The following is a 27,910-nucleotide window of genomic DNA, read 5'->3' on the forward strand; positions in this document are numbered from 1 at the left end:
CCACATCCTCTAATTACCATGTTCATTTTACAAAATTTGGCAGGTCATAAAAGTTTGAACATATTTCTGTGGTTTTTTTCCCCACAGTTTTGCTAATGAAGTTGAATTGCCCTTTAAGCTGTGAGTGTAACTTTTCCCAAGGGACCTGTTATATTATATTGTTACAATTACGTATTTGCTTATCTCGAAATTGTTACAAAAGTTTCTTATTTGCAGCTGTGGCTGTTCTGGGCTCTCTGCTAAAAGCCAATTGAGTTAAAAACTTTGTTTCTTTTTCTGGGTGTTCAGTGCAGAGAAAGTCGGGACTTTCCTGTACAAACGAGGAACTGTGGGTTGAGCTGTCAAACGCGGGACTGTCCCTCTGAAAATGGGACAGTTGGGAGGTATGCTATAGAGTATAGAGAAAGGTATATGTGAATGTTATAATCTACTTTAACCACATTAACAATGTATCTTTAATCTGTAAATTTTCATGAAATATACAGGTTTTAGCCTTTGCAGTATATCAAACATGTATACTTTTAAATTGGTAAGGCCAACTGGATTTCATGTTTGTGCATAATATGCCCATATCTGTTTTAGAGACTGTGCCAATTGCCCCTGAGTATGCATAATGTAAAATCATAGAGTTTTTATATACATAAATATAAGTCTGCTTGTCCATTATTCTGTAAAGAATTAGAATTTGGCTTCCATTAGAAGTGATGCCACAGGGAAGAAACATGGCAGCTGAAATATACTAGTAATGTGGTGAACGTCGGGTGGCAGTTTCTTTATCTTATGAATAAATGCTTAAAAATTATGGAGATTTAAGAGAGAAGAGTAGGACCTACTGTAATTATTCTGGATATGTTTCCGTCTCCTTTAACAATGAATATCAGATGTTCTGGAAGCAACATTGACTACACTTTCCGCTCAAACATCTGCTGAACTATATCTCTCTTTGAGAAATGGTATAAAATGGTTGAACCATTAGTTGTTCATGGAAAATGCTGCAAGGCCTGATACTGTGGGTGCCTCTACAATGCAATCAGTAATAGTTCCAATGATATAGCAAAGCCCCAGCAGCAGTATCAGTACAATAAGAACTGTAAGTGGCCCTTTGATGACTTAATATTGACACTTTTGAATGATACAAGTAGTAATAATAGCTTCATTCTAGTGGTCTAAAAACCTAGGGCAATATGTTGGCCTTTTTACATTTACCTTGCCTGAAATCAGAACCAAACAGTCACATTCAATCTTTGTCGTAATAAGTCCAGTTGGACAATGTTATACCCTTAAGTGTTCTCTCCATGTCCATCAGGCTGATTCTTCTGAGCACTTCCATATTTTGTGTCCACAATGGTCAGCTTAGTATTTGATAGTCGACTGGTCAAAGATGGAGACTTGGCAATTTCTTTTATTTTCAATGGCTTCTGACAGCACAAAACATAACGTATAAGCCTAAGAACAGGAGGTCTTAAGATGGTGAAGACCCAGGGGTCAATAATTGAATTGACAGAGATAAATCTTAGAGCTAGAAGGTCCCTCTTGTCATTATGGCGATCCGGACAGAACCTATTCATGTATACCTGGACCTGCAAATTAAAGACAAAGATGATGTTATAGTGCAGTGTCTGCAGACCTGTGAATTAAAGAAAGCAAATCATAGGGTACTTTATCTACTTCAATGTTATGTTTGAAATGTCAATAGCCTAGAAATTCTTGCCTTTGCAAATTGCTAATTTTCTTTATTAACATATTTGACCCCAATTCCTTAAAAAAACCCTTAAGTGCCATAGATCCAATAATGTTCATTGTGGACTCTCAATTTACAGAGCGTCAACCCAGTAGCCATTTTTCGAGATATAGGTTATTCAGTATCATAATGTGAATTGCTTGGCAACTTGTCATCTTACTCATAATATAATTGTCTCACTTGCAAAGGGTTAAAACAAGGAACAGCAGGTGAAATATACGTCTTTACTGCAACGAGAAATCAAGCACACGTGATTGATTGCGAAGTAACCGGGGGGGGGGGTGCAACAGCCCTTACTTTCAGAAATTTTCCATGCTAATTGATAATGGCTAATTTGGAATCCTTTATCGAACTACTTGGTGATACACCGTGGAATTTTACCCTTGTGCACTCTTTATTTTTAAGATATTATGGCATTCTGTTGTAGTTAGATTTGCCACCATAACAAATATTATAAAAGGCAGCAAATTGATGAATAATACAATTGACCCCCAAAGTGCTACTGGAACTTGAACGGCAGCTTGAATTAAATGTAGCTGCCTTCTGTATTGAAAAAGCCAGTTGCATTGACTTACTACTATAGCTATACCATGACCTGGATGAATGACAACCTTCACAGACAATGTAGCTGCCCATTTTATATAAAATTTATTACAGCTTTTAATGGAGAAACAAACCCTTAATAAAAAAAAACCCTACCCCCCAGCCTAGCTGCCCCCTTGGGAAAATGCCCCTAACTCTTTACTTACCCCTCAGTCCAGATTCTGTCCAGCGGAGTTAACGGGCGCCATCTTCAGCCGCTTCTGTAATCTTTGGAATGAGACTGGCTCTTCAGCAATTTCACGTGAGTTTTGGCGCATGCGCAGTTATTGCGAGACACAAAATTTCTCAGACTGCACATACGCCGCTTCGCCAGTCTCATTCCGAAGATTACTGAAGAGAAGAAGTTGGCGCCCATGAACTCCGCTGGACAGAATCTGCACGGAAGGGGGTATGTAAAAAGTTTGGGGGTATTTGACCGGGGGAGCAGCTAGGCTGGGGGGGGGGGGGGGAGGAGAGAGGGGGACTATGTAGGTTAGGGGTTTTTTTAAATTAAGAGTTTGTTTCTTCTTTAAAGCTAAAGCACAGTTTTTACCAATGCAGAGTATATTTTATATAAATGGAGAACACTTTTAGCCCTTTCACCCTCTTGCTGGAAGCTAAAGGGCCAAATGTAATAGTTTATAAGAGAAATCAATTTGTCTGCAGCCATTAAAGGAAATAGATATACCGTATCTATATCCACACATATTCAGTAGGAAAAGTTGTGTAGCTCCCATCACATATAAAGCATTTAAATATGAATACAGCAAAGGGATGTTCTATGGGATGAGCTGTGCCCACATCCTTTACTGGAGACAACTTATTACAATATGCAGTTCATTTAATAGATGATAAGAGAACAATCCAAATTATTCTTTATGTAAATGTACCATTTAAGTGAAAATAAGAAAAGTTTGCAATGCTAATGTTACGTTTACAGTTACAAATTAATAACTCAAATGAATAACTTCCCAACCAAAGTTTGGTTATTGATGTAGCAAATAACTAATTTTATCCATTCCAAGTTCACTAGTGGACTCACCCAGGATCTATTTTTTCCTGTTTTTCTAATTCAGGGACATTTACCTTATTTTAAAAGCATTTGAAGCAAACATCTCTAACAACTAGGGGTAATACTAGTTTTGTTTCTCAGTCTACACATTGCCATGTCTGATATTACCACAATGTATTGGTTTTTTTAAAGTTCTCTCCAAATGGATCACGTGTTTATAAAAACTCTTCTGTGCTCTGCAAGGAGTTTGTATTGTCTTCCCTTGTCTGTGTGCGTTTCCTTTGGGTACTCCAGTTTTCTCCCAGATCAAGCAAGCAGATTCATTAGCTCTTGATAATACTGACCCCATACCTCCCAACTGTCCCGTTTTTTGGGTTTGAGTCTCAATTTTGACAGCTCAACCCACAGTCCCAGATTGTTACTGAAATGCCCTGCCTTTCCCTTTGATCTCCTGCACTGACACCAATAAAAGATACAAAGTTTCTGAAACTTAATTAAATAAGAGGCTTTTGGCAGAGAAACCAGAATACTCAGCACCTGCACTAAGATACAATTGTAACTATTTAAGGTAAGCAAGTCTCTTGGGAAAACTATGACTTGCAGCTTAAAGGGCAATTCACCTTCATTAGCAAAACTGTAATAACACATAAAACATGACCTTAAAACCCCCATAAATGTCTTCAAACTTTCCATAACCTGCCAAATATATTTATTTAGTGGTTTGGCCATAAAATGGGTGTGGTGCATTACGCACAGCCAAACTTTTTGTCCCTCTTAGCATTTTTCAACTATGTGGGACGTGTGTGTCATAGGGACCTTAGATTGTAAACTCCACTGGGTCACAGACTTATGTGAATAATATATAATCTCTGGAAAAACACTGTTAAATATATATTTTTGCTATATTAAGCATAATAATAATACCATCAAAATAATATTCTCATACTGGGAGTACAAATGTCTATGTTTATTAGTAAAGGAACAGTGCAGTGTACAAATAAAAACTGGGTAAATAGATGGTACATGCAAAATAAAAAAATGTTTCTAATATAGTTAGTTAGCCAAAAATGTAATGTATAAAGGCTGGAGTGCTTGGATGTCTAACAGAACAGAACAGAACTTCCTGCTTTTCAGCTCTCTAACTCTGAGTTAGTCAGTGACTTGTAGGGGGCTACATGGGACATAACTGTTCAGTAAATTTGCAATTGATCCTCATCATTTAGCTCAAATTCTAATGCAACAGTTATGACCCATGTGGCCCCCTCAAGTCACTGATTGGTTACTGCCTGGTTACCAATCAGTGGAAACCAAGAGAGCTGAAAAGTAGGAATTAGTGTTCTGTTCTGTTAGACATCCAGTCACTCCAGCCTTTTATACATTACATTTTTGGCTAACTATATTAGAAACATTTTTTATTTTGCACATACTATTTATTTACCCAGTTTTTATTTTTACCCTGAACAATTCCTCTAGCAAAGCTATTGTTCTGACATTTTTCACAATTCAGCCACCTTACAGTACTAATTTATTAGAATCTATGAATCTATTTCCCATATACTTATTCAAAATACTAGTTTGGCAACACATGAGTAATTATCCAATGCAATAAAATAAGGCTTCCCTTGCAGCTAAACCAATGCCTGTGTTATTAGAGTTAGTTCACTCGAGGGGATTTGGGGAGATTTTGTCGTCTGGCGACTAATTGCTTCTTCTTCTGGGCTACAATCTCCTCGAACTGTTTCCTTGTGTCTTCCCATCCGCTAAAATGAAAAGTTGGCGGCGCTGCGTTTTCAGAAGTTGCCCAAAGTTTCCTCGTGAGGCAACTTCGGGCGACTTCTGAAAACGCAGTGCCCAGAAGAAGAGGCGATTAGTCGCCAGGCGACAAAATCCCCCCGAATCTCCTTGTGTGAACTAACCCTTACTATATTAGATTATTAGATTATATCAGAGGGTTACTACCTTCACTTCCCTTTTACCTTGGGCCCGCCTGCAAATAAATGGGGGTTCCCTCCACATTAATTTATTGTGAGCCCCTCCAGTGGCAATAAGCAAATTGAACTGATAACACAGAAATACAACAAACTATACCTATACTGAGAGCACAATATAATTTCCTAAAAACTCCGAAAGCAGAAGCCCTGGCTTAATGGGCAAACACGCATTAAAAACCTGTAGCATGAATCATGCTTGTGAATGTTTACTAGAAAAAAAAAGAAGACAGAATTTTTGGCAGGGAAAGCAAAAATAATTGTGATTTCCCAAATATGGGTTTTGTAGCAGAAACAGATGACAAGTGTTTAAGTAACTACTGCATACTTTATTGAAGATAGCCTGAGGTTAGTTGGTTATATAAATGAAATTCTAAAAGCTTTTGTGTTTGTACACAGCTGACGAAAGTGCAACGCCTACATTAATCTACACAAGTAGAGTGAGGGAACAGGAGAATGACTCATGGTTTTCGAGGGAATTTACAGTAGCTGCAGATCATTTGGTTGTACTGGTGCATAGTCACAATAGTACAACTGTGTTATCAGAACTTTCCAAATAATGGTGTGCAATTGCTCTTCGTTTGTTGTTATTTTTGTAATGAACCTTATGGTTCTGCACTTTGGCGTGAAATTGCTATGTGCTCAGAACCATTGACACTTGCAGGCAGTTGATTGTCTGAAAGGGAACTAAGAAAGCCTGAATGTAAGATTTGTAATGACAATACAGACCTTGCATCACACTGACACCAAAAAAATGTATCACCTTCACAGAACTGATTCCTTAATGAAATTTATATGAGAACTTTTTTTTATTTGGGATTTTTCCAGCATTTTATATTATGATATACAAGAAATAAGGACATGACCCCGAATATGAGACCTTTTAATGGATAGGGTGGCCATATATTCTGCTTTAGGAAGTAAAGTCCTACTTTTGAGGACTCTGTTCTCTCCTCTGTGGCACCTCAAGCAGGACATGAATTTGTCCTTTTTGGGACCTGTCTAAAAAGAATTAAAGCCAACAGAAAACTCCTGGAGATGGCAGAAATACAAAAACTTGAGTAATGAGTTTGCTAACTACTATAATTTGTTAATTGGTGATTCTGCTTACTATAATATAATGCAGTAAAATGTATATTATATAAATATATAATTTATATATAATATAAAACTATATCCTAATTAAGGGCAGACTTTTGAGTTTGAAGAAATAGCAACCACAAATATGTGGGTGGAAATAAAAAAAACGAGACAATACTCATAATTTTTTTTCCGCAGCTGCATGTTTTATTCTCAAGCGCTTGCGTAATATATGTGGGGAAAAAAACCGAGACAAAACTCACACTTTTTTTTCCGCAGCTGCATGTTTTATTCTCAAGCGCTTGCGTAATAAAGAAAAAGCCCAAACAGAATAGTGGATTGCATGTTGTCAAAGAAAAAAGGTTCTTTTTCACATTCATTTTCAGTAAAACTAAAAATTTTAATTGTTTTAATAAACTTGGAAAAAATAAAATAAAGCTGCTTGAAGTATTCAGAGACAATTCCCACTGATTTCAATACAAACTTGTTAAAAAATATTCTTGAGTATATTTGTGTTTAGTTTTTTTTCTCCCAAATCGCTGAAAAAGTCAATCTTGAATTTGGATAAATCTTTCCGTAAATGTCATTGATCCATTTTTATTTTACGTACATGGTGTCCTATAGTTATTTTATTGGATACATTTCACATTAATACAATATGTTATTTCTTGGAAGAGCTAGATTTTTCTTTAGAATATTAATACGTTATTCTGATTTCAACATACTAATAAATTGATTCTGCTTATAAAATTTAAATGAAGACATTGATAACATTAGGAACAATTATCCAAAAACTGACTATTTTTGTTAAAAAGGTGTAGTTTGCATTTTAACAGGCTGTAATTAACGTGTAGTAAATGCTATTTCGAGAAATGTTGCAGCTGGTCTTTTGTGAGTGCCTGAACAGAAAGTTAGTTAAGAAAAATGTACTTTTTGTCTGCTTGGGTCAGTGTCCCCCAATTGAAAGCTAGATATAGTCAAAAATGGACTTTTAAATCAATTGAATAGTAATAGTTCACTGCTAAAGGAAATGTTTTAATGAATTTCCGATTCTTAGCAACTCTTTTGTTTTTCATTTTTTTACTTTTTCTGTATTTGGAACACTTTGTCTTCTTTGCCTTTCCAGCTTTCGTACGGGGGGTCACTGATCTGGCAGCCAACAAACTATTACTTTGTTAGGCTACAATTTGATTGTTATGGTTACTTTATATAAATGATCTTTCTAATCAGCAACAAAAATTGTGACTGTTGCTGGTGCAATGCCCTATTAATGCATTTTCATGCGAGGAAAGTTGTTGCTGGTCCCTGACTAAGGTACCAAACTGGTTATTTCAGAATAAGAGAAGTTAAAAAAATGAAAAATATTCACTTGTAGAAATGCAAGTTACCCATGCCTGCCTGTAAAGATGTTTTATCTGAAAGCAAAGTACAGACTTTTATTGATGTGTGTCTCCTCTTACATTATAAATATGTTTGTTCTTTGTACATAAAACCCACACACAGCCTCTGTCTAACTAGGCCAAGAGTTCAAGTAGAAAGGAGAATATCTACAAAGTGAAAGTAAAAGTACTGTTAACTAAAGATAGATCTTGAGAAGAGATGGCAGCATTTACATTATGTATACAGTAAATGCATATCAGTAATATATTTTTATTGTAGGTTATTGACCCTTTTAAAGGGACATATTAAATGTAAACTTTCCACTGTACAAGCAGTAAAATATAAGGCCAAAAAAACTTTTTGCATCCATAATCTGTTATGACCACTAGGGGCAGTGCAGTTAATGTATGGGAGTACACAGAGCCATTTCAGCCCTGGATTGCACTTAGAGAAATTGTGGAATATGATACTTCATAACAATGTGCAACAATCTGCTGCCTCTTCCCAGCAATAGAAAAAAAGTACCGCTCGGAGATAAACATGGGTTCAATGAATGGTGGAAACAGCATGACATATAGTTTAGTTCCAAGATTATTGCAAGATTTCGAATGGGCTACAAATGAAAAAAATATTACTTTTATTTTTGACCTTCTTTGTCATACAATATGCAAATAAGGATCTGTGATTCATTTAGTTTGTTATTGGAAAGAACTCTGTAATATTTATAAATCCTTCATGTCCCTGATGGTGCCGTTTTTTTTCCATATGTAGAAATGACAAGAAAAGCTCATGTTAGCTTCGGTGGAGTTCAAGGCTGACGTACACTGTGTCTTGTACAACAGTCCTGTAAAATCTGAAACACCAAAACTTTAAGACACATTTTCTTACATTGAGCAAAGTGCAATTTGAGCATTTTTTCCACAATGTATCATTTTCCCCTCTAAGCATTTCTGCATCAAAAGGATTCAACTGCATGTTAACTTCCTCTCAAATCAGACGCAGTTGAAATAAATATTTTTAAAGTCTGTCTGACGCCATTGCCAGTGTTAGGTGAGCTGAGCTTATTGATGAAGGGAACAATGGGAACCCCGGAGCTACCTCCTGGTCTGGTGGTGGTGGTATCTCCAGGTTTCCCCGGCACCAATAGAAGTGGCAGCGCCACGTTTGCAGAGGAAGGCACAAAGGACTGAGCATGTGCCAGGAGTGCTTTTTGTAAGTTACTTAAATGAAAGTGGTTTTAGGCATAACTCATTGCAAGGAAAAGGGTAAGCTGCCCACTGCATTTGCGGGGGTGTAAATGAGTACTTATATGTGAGAGGTAGTAATGGGGATGGCACTTAGAATGTAAAGTCAATAAAAGCTACAATCCATTTTAAATATATTTATGTATATGTTTAGGACATAAAATAATACAATGTAAAATGTGGAGGCAGTATGCAGTCTGAAAATGGCACAGGACACCTGATCTGGTGGACCCTGGGCAAAGTCCCCATTTGACTTTTTATTAAAGCAGCCCTGGTGTGGATGGAGGCATAACCTCCATCCCAAAAGCCAGAGGATAGGAGAGAGCAACTATTAAAGGTAACAATGTGGGCTGGAATAAGATCACTGTATCAACTGAATACACCCTTATATTACACTGCTCCTTTTCTTTCAATCCGAATCAACAGGAAGCAAGGCATGGCTTGATGATCTGCACTGTGATAAGGTAAAAGAATTCAACATATCTTGGCAAATCAAGGCGCCACTGAGGCAGTGATGCATGTCCTATTTACTCAGGTATTATCTGCTGTATAGAATACATACAGGCACCAGCATGGTCATCAAAACCTACATGCCAGCTAATGTAGAATAAAAAAAAACTTGCACAATCTGCTATTTGCCTTGATTGACTAATCTCACTTTAAAAACCACAATGCTTTGTCAATCTGTCCGAGGACAGATGATTAATATAGACAAATAATAATATAGACTAAATTCACCTAGAGAGACACATGAACCTACATAAACTGCTTTACTGTATATGTTAACTCTCTAAATATAAAGTGTTGTGGCTGATGCCTATGGTTGCTAGCCTGCAAGTACTAAAAGATAAATGTAGTCCAGTCCAGATATGCAGGGAAACAGTTGTATAGATTATTCGGACAGAAGCATTACCAGCTTCAAAATGGAAGGTTTGTGTGTGGGTGTACAGTAGGTTGAGTATACACATGTACTCTGATTGTAGTTATATATGGCTGTATGAATTTACAATATAGGTTATATGGGATAAGGGAGCGGTGTCTACTGCGTTATCACATGTTAAGCAAAAAAAAGGGTGTTGAGCTATTTTATTAGAAATGCTGCACTGTATATATATTAACTGCTTGTGTCCCCTTGAGTGTGCACTGGCTCTTTCTCTATTTGGTGTCAGATTTAAAGTGCCAGCTGGTGAAGAGACTGTGAACTTACTGGGACTTACTGGCAACTATTTAAATTTAGATCACATCCACTGCCATCTATTATGCATAAAACCTTACTGGCACAAACTTATAGTATTTTGCTCACCAAAATCAAGCATTAAAGGAATTCTGTCATGATTTTTATGGTGTCATTTTTATTTTTAATTTACACTGTTTACACTGCAAATAATTCACTCTAGTGCATAACATTTTATTTCTCAACCACCAAGTTAGTTGTAATATTGGTGTGTAGGCAGCCATCTTATGTAATTTTGCCTGGTCATGTGCTTTCAGAAAAGAGCCAACACTTCATGATGGAACTGCTTTCAGTTAAGCTATTCTTTCTCCAACTCAATATAACTGAAGGAATCGCAGATGGACTTGGATTTTTACTATGGAGTGTTGTTCTTTTATATACCAGGGAGCTGTTATCTTGTGTTAGGTAGCTGTTATCTGGTTACCTTCCCATTGTTTTGTTGTTAGGCTGCTGGGGAGGTGTGACATCACTCCAACTTGCAGTACAACAGTAAAGAGTGACTGAAGTTTATCAGAGCACAAGTCACAGGACTGAGGGCACCTGAAAAACTGACAACATGTCTAGCCCCATGTCAGATTTCAAAATGAAAAAATCTGTTTGCTCTTTTGAAAAATGATTGGAGCCGCACTATTAACTGATGCGTTTTAAGTAAAACTTTAAGTAGAAATGGTTTTGGGAACATGTGATACAACATTAACACTAAAAGCTTAAAGGGAAACTTACCCCCAAAATGAATACTTAAGCAAAAGATTTATAGAGTTTATATCATATTAAATGGCATATTAAACAATCTTACCATACTGGAATATATATATATATATATATATAAATCTTCTGGTGACAGCACTCTAAGTAAAGTAAATAAAACAAAACAGTTAAACTAAAGCAGGTTTATTGTATCCTTTCCCTGATGAAGATTCTGAGATAGAACCGAAACGTTGGATACAATAAACCTGCTTTAGTTTCACTGTTTTGTTTAATTTACTTGGAGTGCTGTCACCAGAAGATTTCTACATTAATAAAAAAAACAGACTGGCACCCAGGCTTTGATTGAACTTTTGGTGTGCATTCCATTGGGGACTATATATATATATCCTAAAAATTGAAGTTTTTTTTGTATTACCCAAGGGCACATACTACAAAAAAGGTATATTATTATGAAAATGGTTTATTTAGATGATGCCAGGTTTTACTTATAAGCTGTTTTATACAATATATTTTTATAGAAACCTACATTGTTCAGGGGTATAGTTTTCCTTTAAGCTTCTCTCTCAGAGATCCATGCTAGAGAGTTGTGTAAAGCAGAAAGCCTGTAATACGAATATGTCTCTGGTATCAGAAAGGAAAGTGCAGTATAATACAGGAAATAAGTGCTACAGCAGATAACTGTATGTAATTATGTTCATTTCTGAAACTAGTCCACAGTGTGGTTTAAGAATTGTACAGTCAAAGAAGCCATGCAGAGAGGTGCTATTCACAAGTTACTTCCTCAAATAAAAGTACATACAAGCCATTTGTATTTTAAAAAATGTAGGGATATATTTCTCTATAAGGGTCTCTACACCCAGAGGAAAGGCTGGGACAGCTCAGTTTACATCGATGTGATGGCAAAATACTGATTCTGAACACTAAAATTTTCCCTCCTCTAGTAGCAATGGACTAACAGTTAAAGTTAAGAAGCAACTGTATTGCGTTATTAAGTAAAAACTGGAAATTATATTGATTTGGTGGTTATATTGTAAGGTAACAAATTATTGTGAAGCATTGTGTAACTTGCTGGTGGTTTATAAATTATAAAGATTCTGCTGGCTTGTACAATGATCGATTAACAACGATAATTTTCCACTTTGGCTTGCCACAACAAACACATGTAGGTACAAACGGACTACTAGTAGTCTACTATGTGGCTGCTTCTAATAATTCCTGAACAGATTCTGATTTGGATCACTGGGACAGTTTAATCCTAAACATCCAATTTGCCAAGCAATTTCTTTTGTAATTTTAGTTTTAACATTTCAACTGCCAAAGGTGCATGACTTGGCTTTATATGACTAATTCTTCATAGCTAATTGATTTAACAGATCTCTCCCCAATCTGTGACCACTAATTCAAGTTTTTGCATTGTTGCTTCATCCTGCATAGTAGCAGACACAAATGGGAGAAAGTGTTCAGTAAAAGCATGCATTCTAATCTAAACCAACACTCAATTGAATATTAGAGGTTTTGATCAAAGCATGTGGGTCTGCTGTGCGAAGGTGGAACAACATCTGAAATCATGTGACTAACAAATAATACATAATTAAATGACAAAGAAAATATTGGGAACAAGGCATATGACAAGCTAGTAGCATATGGTAAGGACATGAAAAAGACATGGCAAAATGTATAGATAGAAACTCAACGGAGGTGCTATTAAAGCAGAGTGCAATTATGTAAACTCATCCCCTAAATGCATAATGTGTGTATCTCTAAGAGTGCATGGAGTAAGTCTAGATACCCTTCTCTGACGGCTAGTGTAATGGGACCAGACCCATTACACTTATACATTTACAGTAACTGTGGTGAGTTATACTAGAGCGCTGAATTAGGATACCTTATTAATAAATAAGTCAAGAGCTGGAACCTAAATATTTGGATCATCAGGCCAGGTAGGAAATCACTCTACTGAGTTATACAGAGATTCCTATAAAACTCTGGTTAAAAGGGACCGGGGAAAGAGCAGGAGCGACAGAGGGAGACTGTGCAAATGTTTGGAGGCAGATGGCCACTTTGTGAGAAGTAGTAATCCTGCCAGGTCTGTTGAGATGTATATGGGCTCAATAAACCACTTTTGATACAACTTTAACAAAAACGTGTGCATCCAGATTTTTTGCAATGGCAGGTCTGTTGAAACTGACACACATAATAAAATGACATCAATATATAAAGGGTGGCAAATAAAAGCTCTTGGGACTGCTCTCAGATTTGAAAAAGCCAAGGTTGGTATTAATGCTCTGAAGTGCATACATGTCCACCTCTTTCCCTAAATGATGCAGAGGAACTCAATTTGAGACACAGTGCAGTTAAAATGAAACAAGCTTTTTGTGCACATACAAAGCCTGCTACTAGTAATGGTATTAATGGCAGATTATCTCATTTAGTACCAATATGGCACACCCAATTACTAATCACTACAAAAATATGCAGAAATATATTTACTCCCCTATACTGAGCCAGGGCGATAAATGTTATCTAGGAGAAAAAGCAAGAAACCCACAGCTACAAGGCTAAAAACAAGGCAAGTGTGTGAAGCACAGATATATATATATCACATGATGCATACATACAGTGTGGTGAAGTGAAGTGACAAAGGAAATGAAGGAAGCGTGAGCAAGGTGGGTGGGATCTGCATATGAGAGAAAAAAGTGCAAGGGATTTTCTAGCACAATTAGCAAAAAAGCAGCACTTACAGGAACTCATGAAACGCACACAGTCTGTTGGTGACACCAAATAGCAGGAAGTTGTATGTTAGTCAGACTCACTGAGGTCACTGAGTTAATCAGCAAGATGAAGCAACTCAAGTGTTTCATTTTGCCCCTAAGATAAAGCCAAGAAATATATTCTGATAACTTTCAGGTCACAAACCTCCTTATTTAGACAGGAGGATACCAGGTGTTATCACTTATTAACAACTTTTGTACTTCGACACATTTGGAATATCGTGTTACCTTCCAACATTTTGGAAATGGAAAGAGGAACAAAAAAGTTTTTTGACCACGCCCCTTTTTGCGACCACACCTCCGAATTACCATGCCCATTTTACAAAATTTGCCAGGTTATGAAAGTTTGAACACATTTCAGTAGTTTTTATGTTCTATTACAGTTTTACTAATGAAGGTGAATTGCCCTTTAAGCTGTGGGTCTAACATCTTATCTGTCACGATCGCCGCCCGGAGCAGGACCAGGAGTTCCGGGCGGCGCAGCTATTCCTTCCGACGCCGCTTCCAAAATGGCGGCGCCCATGGCCGCCACGTGGGTAGCGGCGCCGGCGCAGAGACGCCTGCGCGCAAGTGCGCAGGCGCGAAAACGTCACAACGGCGCGACGGATGCAGGCGCAGCGCGTCGGTCGCAGACGTGCTGACGCCGACGCAAGGGCGCCAAAAAACCCCTTTAAAAGGACGCCTGAGGCGTCAAGATGGCGCCCGAAAATAGGATCTTGTTCCTGATTAGATTCCTGGGTTCCCTGTTGCTGTTATTCCTGTGTATTCGTTTGATTGATCTCTTGTTGTTGACCCCCTGCCTGGACTTTGGACTCTGTTGATATTCTGCCTGCCTTTTGACCTGTTGCCTGAACTTTATTACCCCTTCTGCTGAATCCCTGGATACCACGATCCTGATCCCTCCTGAGGGGCTTCCTCCTATATCCGGACAACTCCCCAGAGGGAACTCCCGGTTCCCTGACATTATTTTCGGGCCATGGATTCCTCTGAGGAAGCTCAGCCAGATTTCGGCAGGGCCTTTCGGGGCCTGCATTCCCGCATGGAGGCGTATGAAGCCCGGCAGAATTACGTGGGACACACGCTGGAGGCGATCTTGGAAAAGCTCTCCTTGTTGACACCAGCGACCCCCCTGCCGGCACCTCCTCCGCAAGCGGCTGCTGCCAAGGCTACCCAGCCCCCCACCTCTGGTCCACATATTCCTGCTCCGCCTCTCTACGATGGCGATCCTCAAGCCTGTCGAGGATTCGTGAATCAGTGCCAGATTCGATTTGCCCTACACCCCACTGAATTTGACTCTGAACGTGCCAAGGTGGGGTTTGTGATTACTCGTCTGGCAGGGAAAGCTCTCGAGTGGGCATCTCCACACTGGGAGAAGCAGTCCCCACTGATGGATGACGCGGAAGCATTCCTCAAAGAATTTCGGATCGTTTTCGATGCTCCCGGCCGGGTGACATCCGCTGCTTCCCGTCTGTTCCAAATCCGCCAAGGGAGTCGCAGTGTAGCGGAGTTTGCTATTGAATTCCGTACACTTGCTGCTGAGACTCGTTGGAACAACGACGCATACCATACTACATTTTATAATGGTCTCTCCCTCCGCATCAAAGATGACCTGGTCTCCCGGGAATTACCCACGCAAGTTGAGGACCTTATCGCCTTGGCTGTTAAGGTGGACACTCTTCTGAGAGAGCATCAAACCCTGAGAGATCGTGTCAGGAAGTTTCAACCCACGTTGGCACCCCCGCTTCCAGAGGCCTCTCCTGCAGGCTCCTGTCACCCCGCCTGCCCAAGCATCCAATTCTCTCCAGGAGGAACCCATGCAAGTGGGAAGAACTCGCCTCACTGAACAAGAGAGACTCCGCAGACGGACGTCAGGCCTGTGTCTGTATTGTGGCGGACATTCCCACTTCGCTAATGCCTGTCCTGCAAAGGCTAAGAGTTTTGTACCCCGAGGTATGTCTATGGTAACTCATGTAGGGGGCACAACTCAAAAGATTGGTCTCAGGGGAAGACCCAAGGAAACTCACACAGGTTTCTCCTTCCCTTCCAGATTCGTCTGACTGATAAGACCATCTTCGGGAATGCTTTCCTCGATTCCGGAGCCGGGGGTAACTTCATGGACGCTCTCTTTGCTAAGTACATGGGAATCCCCCTATTTCCTTTGCCTTCTCCCATGAGGATTTTCGCCATAGATGATAAACCCCTGGAGTCTGTACTCACGATGACCACTGGCGAACTACTTGTGCAGGTTGGGACCCTGCATAAAGAGAGACTTTCGTTTCTTATCATCTCTTGTCCCGAGGTTCCTGTAGTTTTGGGTCTCCCCTGGCTGCGCCTGCACAATCCCACCATAGACTGGTCCACAGGGCAGGTTTCTCGTTGGAGCCCATTCTGCTTACAGCATTGCCTTCCTGCTAAACCCCTCAAGAAGGTAACTATCTCCTCAACCGAATTAAAGTCTCTTCCCTCCTGTTATAAGGAATTCTCCGATGTGTTCTGTAAAAAGTCTGCGGAATTCCTTCCTCCACATCGCTCCTACGACTGTCCTGTCGAACTCCTGCCAGGAGCCATGCCCCCCAGAGGCCGCACTTACCCTCTTTCTCCTGCTGAGACTACCGCAATGAAGGAATACATCCAAGAAAATCTCCAGCGGGGGTTTATCCGCCCTTCTACCTCTCCTGCAGGGGCTGGGTTCTTCTTCGTGGAGAAGAAGGACGGAGGTCTTCGGCCATGTATAGATTACCGGGGCCTGAATAAAATCACTGTAAAAAACAGGTACCCTCTGCCCTTGATCGTAGAGCTCTTCGACCAGCTGAAGGGGGCGAAGATATTCTCTAAGTTGGATCTCCGGGGGCGTACAACCTCATTCGCATCCGTGAGGGTGATGAATGGAAGACGGCTTTCAACACTCGTGACGGGCACTATGAATATCTCGTTATGCCCTTCGGCCTTTGCAATGCCCCTGCCGTCTTCCAGGAGTTTGTTAACGATGTGTTCCGGGATCTCCTAGGAAGGTTCGTAGTCGTGTACCTGGACGACATCCTGATCTTTTCTAAAGACCTAGAAAGCCATCGCTCCCAGGTGAAGGAGGTACTCTCTCGTCTGAGGAAGAACTCTCTCTTCGCCAAGTTGGAGAAGTGCGTCTTCGAAGTGTCCAAGATCCCCTTCCTAGGATACATTATCTCTCCTGAGGGATTTGAGATGGATCCCGTGAAAGTGTCTGCCATCCAGGAGTGGCCTATCCCGCTGAGTACCAAGGCAATCCAGAGATTTATCGGATTTGCTAACTATTATCGGCAGTTCATCCGGGGGTTCTCTTCCCGCATTGCACCTATCCTGGCCCTCATTCGGAAAGGGGGTAAACCCAGCTTGTGGCCTCCATCTGCCATTGAAGCTTTTCAGTCATTGAAAGAGGCCTTCACGTCCGCTTCTGTCCTCCGACACCCCAATCCTGAACTACCCTTATGCATCGAAGTTGATGCTTCTGAAGTCGGAGCTGGAGCCATCTTGTCCCAGAGACACCCCGCTGATGGGAAGTTGCATCCCTGTGCTTATTTTTCCAAGAAGTTCTCGTCCGCAGAGCAGAACTACGATGTCGGGAACCGATAACTCTTGGCTGTCAAACTTGCCCTTGAAGAGTGGCGTCACCTCCTGGAGGGTTCTCTGATTCCTGTTCAGATCTACACCGATCATAAGAATCTCGAGTTCATCCAGTCCCTCAAGAGGCTAAACCCCAGACAAGCAAGGTGGGCTCTCTTCTTCGCTCGATTTAATTTTATCTTGTCTTATCGCCCAGGCTCCAAGAATCTGAAGGCCGATGCCTTGTCTCGTAGCTTCACTCCGGTGGACCGCTCTCCTGAGAGACAAGAGCCAATCATTCCTCCAATCAAGATTATTGCCTCCCTGTATCCACAGTTTGCCGACCAAATCCTGGCTGGTCAGTCTTCTGCTCCTTCTGATACACCCATTGGAATGGCATTTGTTCCTCCTGAGTTGCGTCTGCCTATCCTGCAACAGACCCATTGCTCCAGGCAAGCCGGACATCCTGGCCCAGCTAAGACTCTTGAACTCTTACGACGCCTGGTTTGGTGGCCTGATATCCGCAAAGATGTGAAGGACTTCGTTGCTGCTTGTAATGTTTGTGCCACGTCTAAGTCAAGCCACTCTCGCCCCAGTGGGTTACTACAGCCTTTGCCGGTTCCTTCCCGTCCCTGGACCCACCTGTCCATGGACTTCATTGTCGAACTTCCTCCCTCTTGTGGGAACACTGTGATCTGGGTTGTCATTGATCGATTCTCCAAAATGGCCCATTTCATCCCTTTGAAGAAGTTGCCCTCTGCGGTGGAGTTGTCCCAGTTATTTATCCAGTACATCTTCCGCCTGCATGGTTTCCCGGTGGAGATCGTCTCCGATAGAGGCACCCAATTTACTGCCAAATTCTGGCGTTCCCTATGCAAGAACCTGGGAATTGTTCTTCAGTTTTCTTCTGCATACCATCCGCAGACGAATGGGGCAGCTGAACGTGTCAACCAAGCCCTGGAACAGTTCCTGAGGAACCACGTATCCCTCTGCCAGGATGACTGGTCAGATCTCCTCCCATGGGCGGAATTCGCTCATAATAATGCTTGTCATTCCTCTACAGGAAGATCTCCGTTCATGTCGGTGTATGGGCAGCATCCTCAAGCTTTTCCCCAAGACTTTGTACTATCTGACGTCCCGGCTGCTGACGATTCCGCAGCCCATATGTCTGCTATTTGGGCTGCTACCAAGTCGAACCTAGAGAAGAGCGCTCTTGTTCATAAGACTTTCGCGGATCGTCGTCGAAGATCCTCTCCTCCCTACAAGGTGGGTGATAATGTCTGGCTCTCTTCCAGGAATATCCGGTTGAAGATACCATCTCCCAAGTTGGGTCCAAAATTCGTGGGTCCATTTCCCATCTTGGAGATAATCAACCCTGTGGCTGTCAGACTTCAGCTTCCACCAGAGATGAGAATCCCCAACGTGTTCCACGTGTCTCTGGTGAAACCCGCCATCACCAACCGGTTCTCTGGCGGTCAATCTCCTCCTCCTGCCATCTCTGTGGAGGGTCAACTCGAGTACGAGGTGGAGAAAATCTTAGACTCCAGGATCTCCAGAGGGTCCCTTCAGTACCTCATTCAGTGGAGGGGCTTTGGTCCTGAAGAATGCTCCTGGGAAGGACACCGTGATGTTCACGCTCCTCGTCTGGTGAGGGATTTTCACGCCAAGTTTCCCCAGAAGCCTTGTCCGGGTGGTCCTGAGGCCCCCCGTGAGGGGGGGGGGTACTGTCACGATCGCCGCCCGGAGCAGGACCAGGAGCTCCGGGCGGCGCAGCTATTCCTTCCGACGCCGCTCCCAAAATGGCGGCGCCCATGGCCGCCACGTGGGTAGCGGCGCCGGCGCAGAGACGCCTGCGCGCAAGCGCGAAAATGTCACAACGGCGCGACGGACGCAGGCGCAGCGCGTCGGTCGCAGACGTGCTGACGCCGACGCAAGGGCGCCAAAAAACCCCTTTAAAAGGACGCCTGAGGCGTCAAGATGGCGCCCGAAAATAGGATCTTGTTCCTGATTAGATTCCTGGGTTCCCTGTTGCTGTTATTCCTGTGTATTCGTTTGATTGATCTCTTGTTGTTGACCCCCTGCCTGGACTTTGGACTCTGTTGATATTCTGCCTGCCTTTTGACCTGTTGCCTGAACTTTATTACCCCTTCTGCTGAATCCCTGGATACCACGATCCTGATCCCTCCTGAGGGGCTTCCTCCTATATCCGGACAACTCCCCAGAGGGAACTCCCGGTTCCCTGACATTATCTAAAACTGTTACAAATGTATCTTAAGTATATATATTTTTTGGCTGTTCGGTGCAGAGAAATCGGGGCTTTCCAGTACAAATGAGGGACTGCGGGTTAAGCTGTCAAAAGAGGGACTGTCCTGCTCAAAACGGGACATTTGGGAAGTATGAAAACTAGGGATGCACCGAATCCATTATTTTGGATTCGGCCGAACCCCCGAATCCTTTGTGAAAGATTCAGCCGAATACCGAACCGAATCCAAACCCTAATTTGCATATGCAAATTAGGGGTGGGTAGTGGAAAAATTTTTACTTCCCTGTTTTGTGATGAAAAGTCACCTGATTTCCCACCCACCCCTAATTTGCAAATGCAAATTAGGATTCTGTTTGGCTGGGCAGTAGGATTCGGCCTAATCCTGCTGAAAAAGGGCAAATCCTGGCTGAATCCCGAAACTAATCCTGGATTCGGTGCATCCCTAATGAAAACTGGCATTTGCAAGGCGTAAAATAAAACACACCATTCGCCATTTATTTTACCGTTTTTTACGCCCTGAGACACAGAGTAGGCGCAACATAGTCATTCCATATGTAGCTGGAGTGTCAGAGAAACTCATATCCTTGTGTTTTTCAAACTTGGCAACACATTGAGACAAAAACCGGTACACCCGAAGGATTCAACACCAAAAGAAAAAAACCCAATGTGGTATACACAGTTCACTGTAGTGAGGAGTGCACAGGTCTATATATTGGGGAGACAAAACAATTGCTCCCCAAGCGGATGGCTCAACATAGGAAGGTGAACGCTACAGGGCAAGACTCAGCTGTCTAAGGCGTGTTAGACAAGACAAGGGACACTCCTTTTAAGAAATCAATGTTCACATTTTGGACAGAGAAGACTGCTGGTTTGAACAAGGCATAAAGGAGGCTTCTCATGTTATAGTAGAGAAACAGAGGAAGGCGACTTCGACACGACCTGTCTGCTACAAAACATCACACGTCCATTCATGCAACTCTCACAAGTAACATCTGTCTCTTTAAGTTGCATGACACATTGGTAATCCTATCACAGTAACTACACAGCATTCACAACCTATGTGAGGTTTCCGTTGTCACCTCTCTGGATAGTTACACTGCACCATTGTGATTGGATTATTGGAAGAGTTTAATGCCGAGAATTTCCCATACCAGTCAGTTGAACCGAAGAAGCTGCTTGAAAGAGTAGTGAAACGTCTTCAATGATTACTCAGTAAAGGTGACCACACACATAGAGATCTGCTCGATTCCGCCAAACGAGCAGATCTCTCCCCGATATGCCCCTTGAATTGGGCGATATTGGGCTGATTTGATGGTGGGCCCTAGGGCCCAACGATCGGATCATAATGTATGGCATACAGGCAATTGGATCGCTGGACCGCATCAACAAACAGATGCGGGCCGCAATTTGATGGGATTTTTGCACCTGCCTGATTGACATCTGGCTGACTTTCGGCCAGATATCAGTCGGGAAGCTCGTTGGAGGGCCCCACACATGGGCCGATAAGCTGCCGACTCGGGCTGTCCGCAGCTTTTATCGGCAAGTGTATGGCCAGCTTTAGTCCAGTTGCTTTAGATTTACTTCTACCAGATATACTATGACCTGGATGAATTAAAACCATCACAGACAGCATTTTACGCTGTTTTTGTTTTACACAGCATGATAAATATGTCCCCACAGTGTAAATGTACACTGTACACCCTGGAACTACTAGTAATCTGGACATGGCAATAATTCCAGGGCCAGGTTCCCCTAGCAGATTGTGTCCATGGACTTGTGTCTAACAAATCCAATACTAAAGCCAGTACTGACACCAAATGCATTGCAGCCCAGTAAAGCTGGCCATAGACGTTCAAATTATAACAGATGTCAGACGAACTATCGTCTTTGCCAGCTTTCCGACCTGCAACTAACCATTCAGATAAATATAAAGTAGTAAAGAGAACAAATCACACCATAGTCAGGCCATTAACTGACAGGCAGCAAACGTCGCAAGTTATGTCCAACACATAGTAGTGACAATCTCCTATTGCTATTCAGATAAGCAATACATGCAGAGATATATTATCATTATTCAATATAAATCTTTTAACCTGTCCAATCGACTGAACAATCGATCGCCATGATATGAAAAACATCAGGACACTCCATACATGGTCCGAAAATCGTATGAATCTTCGTTTCATACAATGGTATCTTTGTCTATGGCCAGCTTAAGTGACTCCATCCCCACATGATTCATGAAAGCAGGTGACAACTATGGGAATAAAAGGCTGCGTTGTGGGTAAATATATTGATTTGCACCACAAAAATGACATATATATATTTCACATAAAAAAATAAGCCCTACAGTGCTGTAAATTCATGGAATACTGAATACTTTGCCTGACTTCTTTTCTGACTAGTGATCTTACTAGCACCTTAGCAAAGCTGATGACTTAAATCAGACTCTTTCAAGGAAAAAAATGTCGTAATTTAGAAGAATGTTTGCAATCTGTGATAAGACTGCACACCATCTCTGTTACTGGTGTTTATTTCCTGGGACTTTGCTCTCAAAAGGCTGTGGTTTATAGACAATTGTTCGATTTGCATGAATTTGTATCTTCGTTAGTTTTGCCAATAACTAGGTACACAGATATTTGGGGTGATTTACATAAGAGAACACAGCACAGAAATTGTGTTGCTCCACAAGAGCTGGAAAGCTGCACAGTTTTCTGTACCACTCTAAAATATAATATAGCTATATATCCAACTATAACTCCCAAATCTCTCAACAGAGCTATCAAAGGATGCATGGCGTTTCAGCGTAAGGGCTCTTACACACGGCCGTTCCGACCTGCGCTCCCCTGCGTTCCGTTTTTTGGCGTTCAGCCGCAGGGGAGCGCAGGAATAGACGCAAGTCATTATTTGAAATGGGGCTGTACTCACTCAGGCGCGTGTAGGCGCCGAACGCAGGAAAAATGCAGCATGTTGCGTCTGAACCTGCGTTCGGCGCCTACACGCGCCTGAGTGAGTACAGCCCCATTTCAAATAATGACTTGCGTCTATTCCTGCGCTCCCCTGCGGCTGAACGCCAAAAAACGGAACGCAGGGGAGCGCAGGTCGGAACGGCCGTGTGTAAGAGCCCTAAGGCTAATGTTGCTTTGTTCCTAATTAGTTGATGAAAGAATCTGGTGCTCATTAACCATAAGGCAAAATCATTTGTACCAGATGATTGAATAGGACTATTAGGGTCACATAATTAACCTCTTAATGGCGATATAACCCATCCATTAATCTCTCCTACTGTGCCCCCTAGGTTTCAAATATAGGTGGTCCAAACTTTGTTACACATGCAAAAGTTTAACCGATAACAATCCTGGTTACCAACACCAGGTGCGTCATCTTGCTGTTATATAACTAAATGAAAGTTCTGGCTTCCTTTTCTGTAATCAGACATCAGAATGTTCCATTGTTTCCTGCTAGAAACCTGTCTTTAATTCTTCCAGATTAATTTACGGGAACAGAGAGCAAGGAGCCAGGCAGGATTCTTATAGTAGGATTTTCTTTAATTCAGTGGGCTGCTGGCCCTGAAGAGTGAAAGAAAACGTTTACTGAACAGTGTTTCTTGATTTTACTACAGCTCCCAACTTGCTTTGGAGCATGTTTGGATTTGTAGTCTAGTAAAATGTAGGCACAGTATGGATGAACACCACTGTCTACATAATTTGGCTTTTTATAGAGCGTTAATTTTTGCCTTACATAGCAATCCTTTTTACATGAAATTACATATGATCTGATAAGTGTTCCTTACACTGCTGATACCCCACAAACTGTGTAAAACCTAGTCATCATTTAAAATGATTGCACAAACAAATATGACAATATGGGCCATAAAACACACAGGCATAGAAAAGACTTTCTCCGTCAGAGGACATAATGGTTTCCTGTTTATCATGGCAAGTAGTAAATGTCTGTCCTTCCCATGCTCTACATTCAAGTGAGTCTGAATTATTATGAACAGCTTACTTATGGCTTAACTTTGGCCTCAGCGCCCAAAGTGATGAGAATCTGGAATGTACTTTATACATACACACACTGCTTGTGATATTTCCATGTATGCTGCATAGAGATGTGTGCAATTACTTTGGTGAAACAAGCTAATATATATTGATCTGATTTGGCACTCAGTCAGAGATATGCACACACACACACAGTTTGTAAGATCCTTTAAAATCTGATCCCCCATAACTATAACGTAAAGTTGGATCAGATAAAATCAGATGGTGTAGTTTGTTCATGCATCTATACAGCATGGGACTGGGGGCCCACCACCGCTGCCACCTCAGGAGCCTGAACACCCCCCCCCCGGCCCCCTGCTAAAGCCGCAACCCCCATTTGTCCCTGGCACCCTTCAACCAAAAAAACAAAAACATTTATACAACAGACTGGAAATTATTATTTTTATTGGCACTGAAGATTATGGGTAGAAATGAGCTGAGCGACCATAGACCATAGTCCATAGCTAATGCCCAACATTGTTTACTGGGACCAAAGCCTTGGCATCGGTCAAACCAACAAAGTCACGTTAGTGAACAAGAACTTTGACTGGCAGCAAAGATTAAAAATAGGTAATAGGAAATTATGCAATTTTTAGCATGCTGTTGGAACTTATTTTCCCCATTCTGAATTTGCATCTTACTCTCACCATAAGGTTGGCCATATACACAACTGCATGCTTTTTTAATTCTGCTTTTGTCCAGCTTAAAATTCAAAAGGCCATCTGGTTGCTGGGGACACTAGGGCTGTATATATTTTTGTTATTTTTCTTGTACTATTACTTAGCTTTCTATTATCTCCCCTATTCTCTCTACTATTATCTAGTCTTATATTCAAATATGTCCATATTCAAACTAGTAGCTGGCTGCTAGAACCCGAGGAACCCTAGTAACTAGGCACCAGTTTCAGTTCCAAACTAGAGACAGTCAAAGCCAAGAGATAACTAGTCAAAAAAAATGCAAAACAAGTAAGAAAAATCCAAAAAATCCCCATTAAATTGCTTATTTTTCTAAATATAGCATGGTATTCCATACAACAGTGACTTTCTTTTATAAATTCTTTTCCCTTTTAAACAGGTTTTGCAAGTTTTCAGTTTCTCCAGGTGTGTATAGAGGTAAGCAACACTTTCACATCTTCAAGAATCAGTCTCATCTACTTTAAATATCTTTTTCTATAGTTACAATGTAATAACAGGTGCATAACAACTATTCACATCTGTTAAATGGCTTCCCTAGTAACAATGCAAGTGAGGACGTATGACAGTTAGTTTTGATTCCTGGGCCGGTTTATTATGGCCTTGGGCAAATCACCTGTGCCCAGGGAACTGTTCTATGACTTTACTTTAAAGGGGTTGTTTGCCTTTGAGTGAACTTTTACTATGATCTAGAAAGAGATATGCGGATACAATTTGCAGTTGGTTTTCATTTTTTTTAATTTGTGGTTTTTGAGTTATTTAGAAGTTCAACAGTTCTCCAGTTTGCAATTTCAGCAACCTGGTTACCAGGGTCCAAATTATTCTACCATGCATGCATTGATTTGATTAACAAACTGAAAAGGAGAGGGCCTGAAGAGAATGACGAGTAATAAAAATTAGAAATAACAATAAATTTGTAGCCTTACAGAGCATTTGTTTTTACATAGGTTCAGTGACCCCCATTTGTAAGTTGGGAAGAGTCAGAAGAAGAATAATTTTAAACTATAAACAAATTAATAATGAAGACCAATTGAAAAGTTGTTTATAATTGGCTGTTCTATAACTTATGGTATCTGGAGTCAGAGTCGACAAAAATGTTCCGAGCACTGAAAATATGGAGGATATGGCAGCAATTCTGTTTCTAAGAACAATACTTTAGTTACTTTTGGATTGTATTTAACAGCTTTTCTAAAGCTATATGTCAGGTTCAATTAATAAATAAGTTGTTTTAAGTCTTCCAATATGTAGTTCAACTTTACGGTTTATATTTTTGAGCTTTGGCAGTGATAACATGCCTTGTATATTGTCTACTTAACTTCTTTCAGTCAACATGGAAATTACATAAGGAACAGCAACACCAAAAAATTTAAGTTTTTTAAAGTAATTAATATACATTATACTTTTAGCATGCTCTGGTAAAATCTGTGTGTTTGTTTCAGAAAACTACTATAGTTTATATAAACAAGCTGCTGTGTAGCCATGGGGCAGCCATTCAAACTGCTGGAGAAAAGGCACAGGTTATATTGCACATAATAGATAAATTCTGTCCAATAAATGGTGTTTTATCTGTTATGTGATATATAACCTGTGCTTTTTCTCCTTTTTTCCAGCAGTTTGAATGGCTGCCCCCGTGGCTACACAGCAGCTTGTTTTTATAAACTATAGTAGTCGTCTGAAACAAACACACAGATTTTACCAGCGCATGCTAACAGTACCTTATATTTTAATTGCTTTGATACACTTTCAGTTTTCGGTGTTACTCTTCCTTTAAAAATAGAGGAGTCGGAGTTGGAGTCAGAGTCCTAGGTACCATAAACTAAGGAGTCTGAGTTGGAGTGGAAGGATTTATGTTGCCCTGCGTACAACCCTGACTATAAGTTAATTTAAAGGTGAACCACCACTTTGGAGCAGGGGCTTCCAATGCCTAAATAAAATTGTGAACTATAAATTAGTAAGCCTGCGAAAAATGCATTTTTAAAAAAATAAAACAACTGAATAACAGCAGTTATGCAATTTATTGTATTAGTTAAAAGATAATATAGAATGTGAGTAACTTTATCTAACCCCTTGCAAGGTAAAAGGAACAAATGGACTTACTGTGAAGGGCACAGAGCAGATAAAGAAGATGATAGTCATCAGGGAGAGAAGAATAAGATGGTCTATCTCCTCAGACATGGACATCCTCTCTCGCTTGGTCACTGTGAGAGAGCCAAGTCTCCGCGCTTTCTGGCGCTTGTGCATCCTCACCAGGCTGATGATGACTATGGAGTTGCAGGTGAGCACTGCAATGATGAGTATGAGCAGGAGGGTGGCATACAAAGTGGAGTAGACGTTGCTGGTGGAGCCGTCTATGTGCTCGCCTCTCATGTTGATGAAGCACCAGGTTCCAGGGCAGTACTGGATGTATTCCCCAACCCCCATGGCTGGGAAGAGGCAGAAGAAGACGCAGAAGGAGTAGATGACAGGGAATGTGACCAGACCACAGCGTTTACTGATGAACTTCTCATAGAAGTAAGGGTGCCCTATGGCCATTGCCCTCTCCAGCGCCATGGCGAACAGGACCAGCATAGTAGCCAGGCTGAAGAAAGTCATGGCAAAGGCAAAATAATGACAGACAATAGGTTTGTCACTGCCCCCCAAAGCATTGAGGGTCAAGTTCCTCGAGTAAGAAGCCAAGACTACAGGGCTAATCATGCAGGTGCCCATCAGGTCAGTGATGACCAGGCCAGTGGCCAGGATGTGGAAGAGAGAGATTTTGCCCCTGATCCCCCTCCTGCGATTCTCCAGCAGCACCAAAGCGATCAGATTGCCCAGCACCCCGGCAGAGAACATCACGGCGCTGGGGACCGGACTCGCCCCTGAGTTTAGGTGCGAACTGGACTCACACAAGTCACTCATATTGTCCCTCATCCTCCCGAGCGTCCCACACTTCTGTCAAAAGTGCCTCAAACTTCAACCGCCCCCAGCCCGTCGCGTTTCTCTGCCCACTCTCATGACAGGGACTCCGCGCCCGCACCACCCGCCAGCTTGTGGCTTCTCCCGACTTAGGACAGTGGAGTCACAACGTGGGGAAGCTCTGACATCAGCAGCGCCGCTCACCCCGCCCTTTATTCACATGGACTTCAGCGCGGGCTGCTCCGACCTCTCCTTTATCACCGTCCAACCTGCGTCCAACTGTCAGTTTCCTACCCGTGACCCCTCAGCTGCCACTGGGCTCCATGATACTTCCTGACTGGAGCAACCAAAGCAGTGGAGAGGGCAGGGCGGCTCGGGGTTGTTACATTTCATACTAACTCCGCTGCTGTAGCTCAGAGGTATCACACTTGGTATCACACACCTTTAGCATGAAACGCTGAGTCGCTGTCATTCCCCTCTTACTTATTACATAATAGGTATAAAGAGACAAATGGAATGCTACCTTCTGTGCGTGTGCTAAGTAAATACCGCAGTTGCGCAACTTTGCGCTATAATAACCTTTCCCCTATTGTTTGGCCTCTATTCATCAGTGCCAGGGAGTGTATCGTTACAGCTCTCATGTGTTACTGCTGTTATGTGAGTCCAAGGGCTAGTAGGTACAAATCCCATTGAGAGACTGGCAG

At 41.6% G+C, this 27,910-nt stretch overlaps 1 protein-coding gene across 1 annotated transcript; it reads right to left on the reverse strand.

Annotated features, from left to right (window-relative positions):
* Positions 1-317: 317 nt before the first annotated feature.
* ptger2.L (prostaglandin E receptor 2 L homeolog) lies at positions 318-27,910 on the reverse strand. Its single transcript, XM_018230536.2, has 2 exons — positions 26,409-27,910; positions 318-1,580 (listed from the first exon to the last, which is right to left on the reverse strand). The coding sequence occupies exons 1-2, from the start codon at positions 27,219-27,221 to the stop codon at positions 1,281-1,283; spliced, it is 1,113 nt and encodes a 370-aa protein (XP_018086025.1). The 5' UTR covers positions 27,222-27,910; the 3' UTR covers positions 318-1,280.

This window comes from Xenopus laevis, chromosome 8L, assembly GCF_017654675.1.
Source record: "Xenopus laevis strain J_2021 chromosome 8L, Xenopus_laevis_v10.1, whole genome shotgun sequence".
In the NCBI taxonomy this organism is placed as follows: Eukaryota; Metazoa; Chordata; class Amphibia; order Anura; family Pipidae; genus Xenopus; species Xenopus laevis.

What these genes read in the sequence shown, in the direction of transcription:
- ptger2.L (XM_018230536.2), bottom strand. Translation starts at nt 27,221, where the DNA reads ATGAGGGACAATATGAGTGACTTGTGTGAGTCCAGTTCGCACCTAAAC. An exon ending in TCTGCTCTGTGCCCTTCACA is followed by an intron (nt 1,581 to 26,408) that starts GTAAGTCCATTT and finishes TTTAATTTGCAG; the next exon opens with GTCCAGGTATACATGAATAG.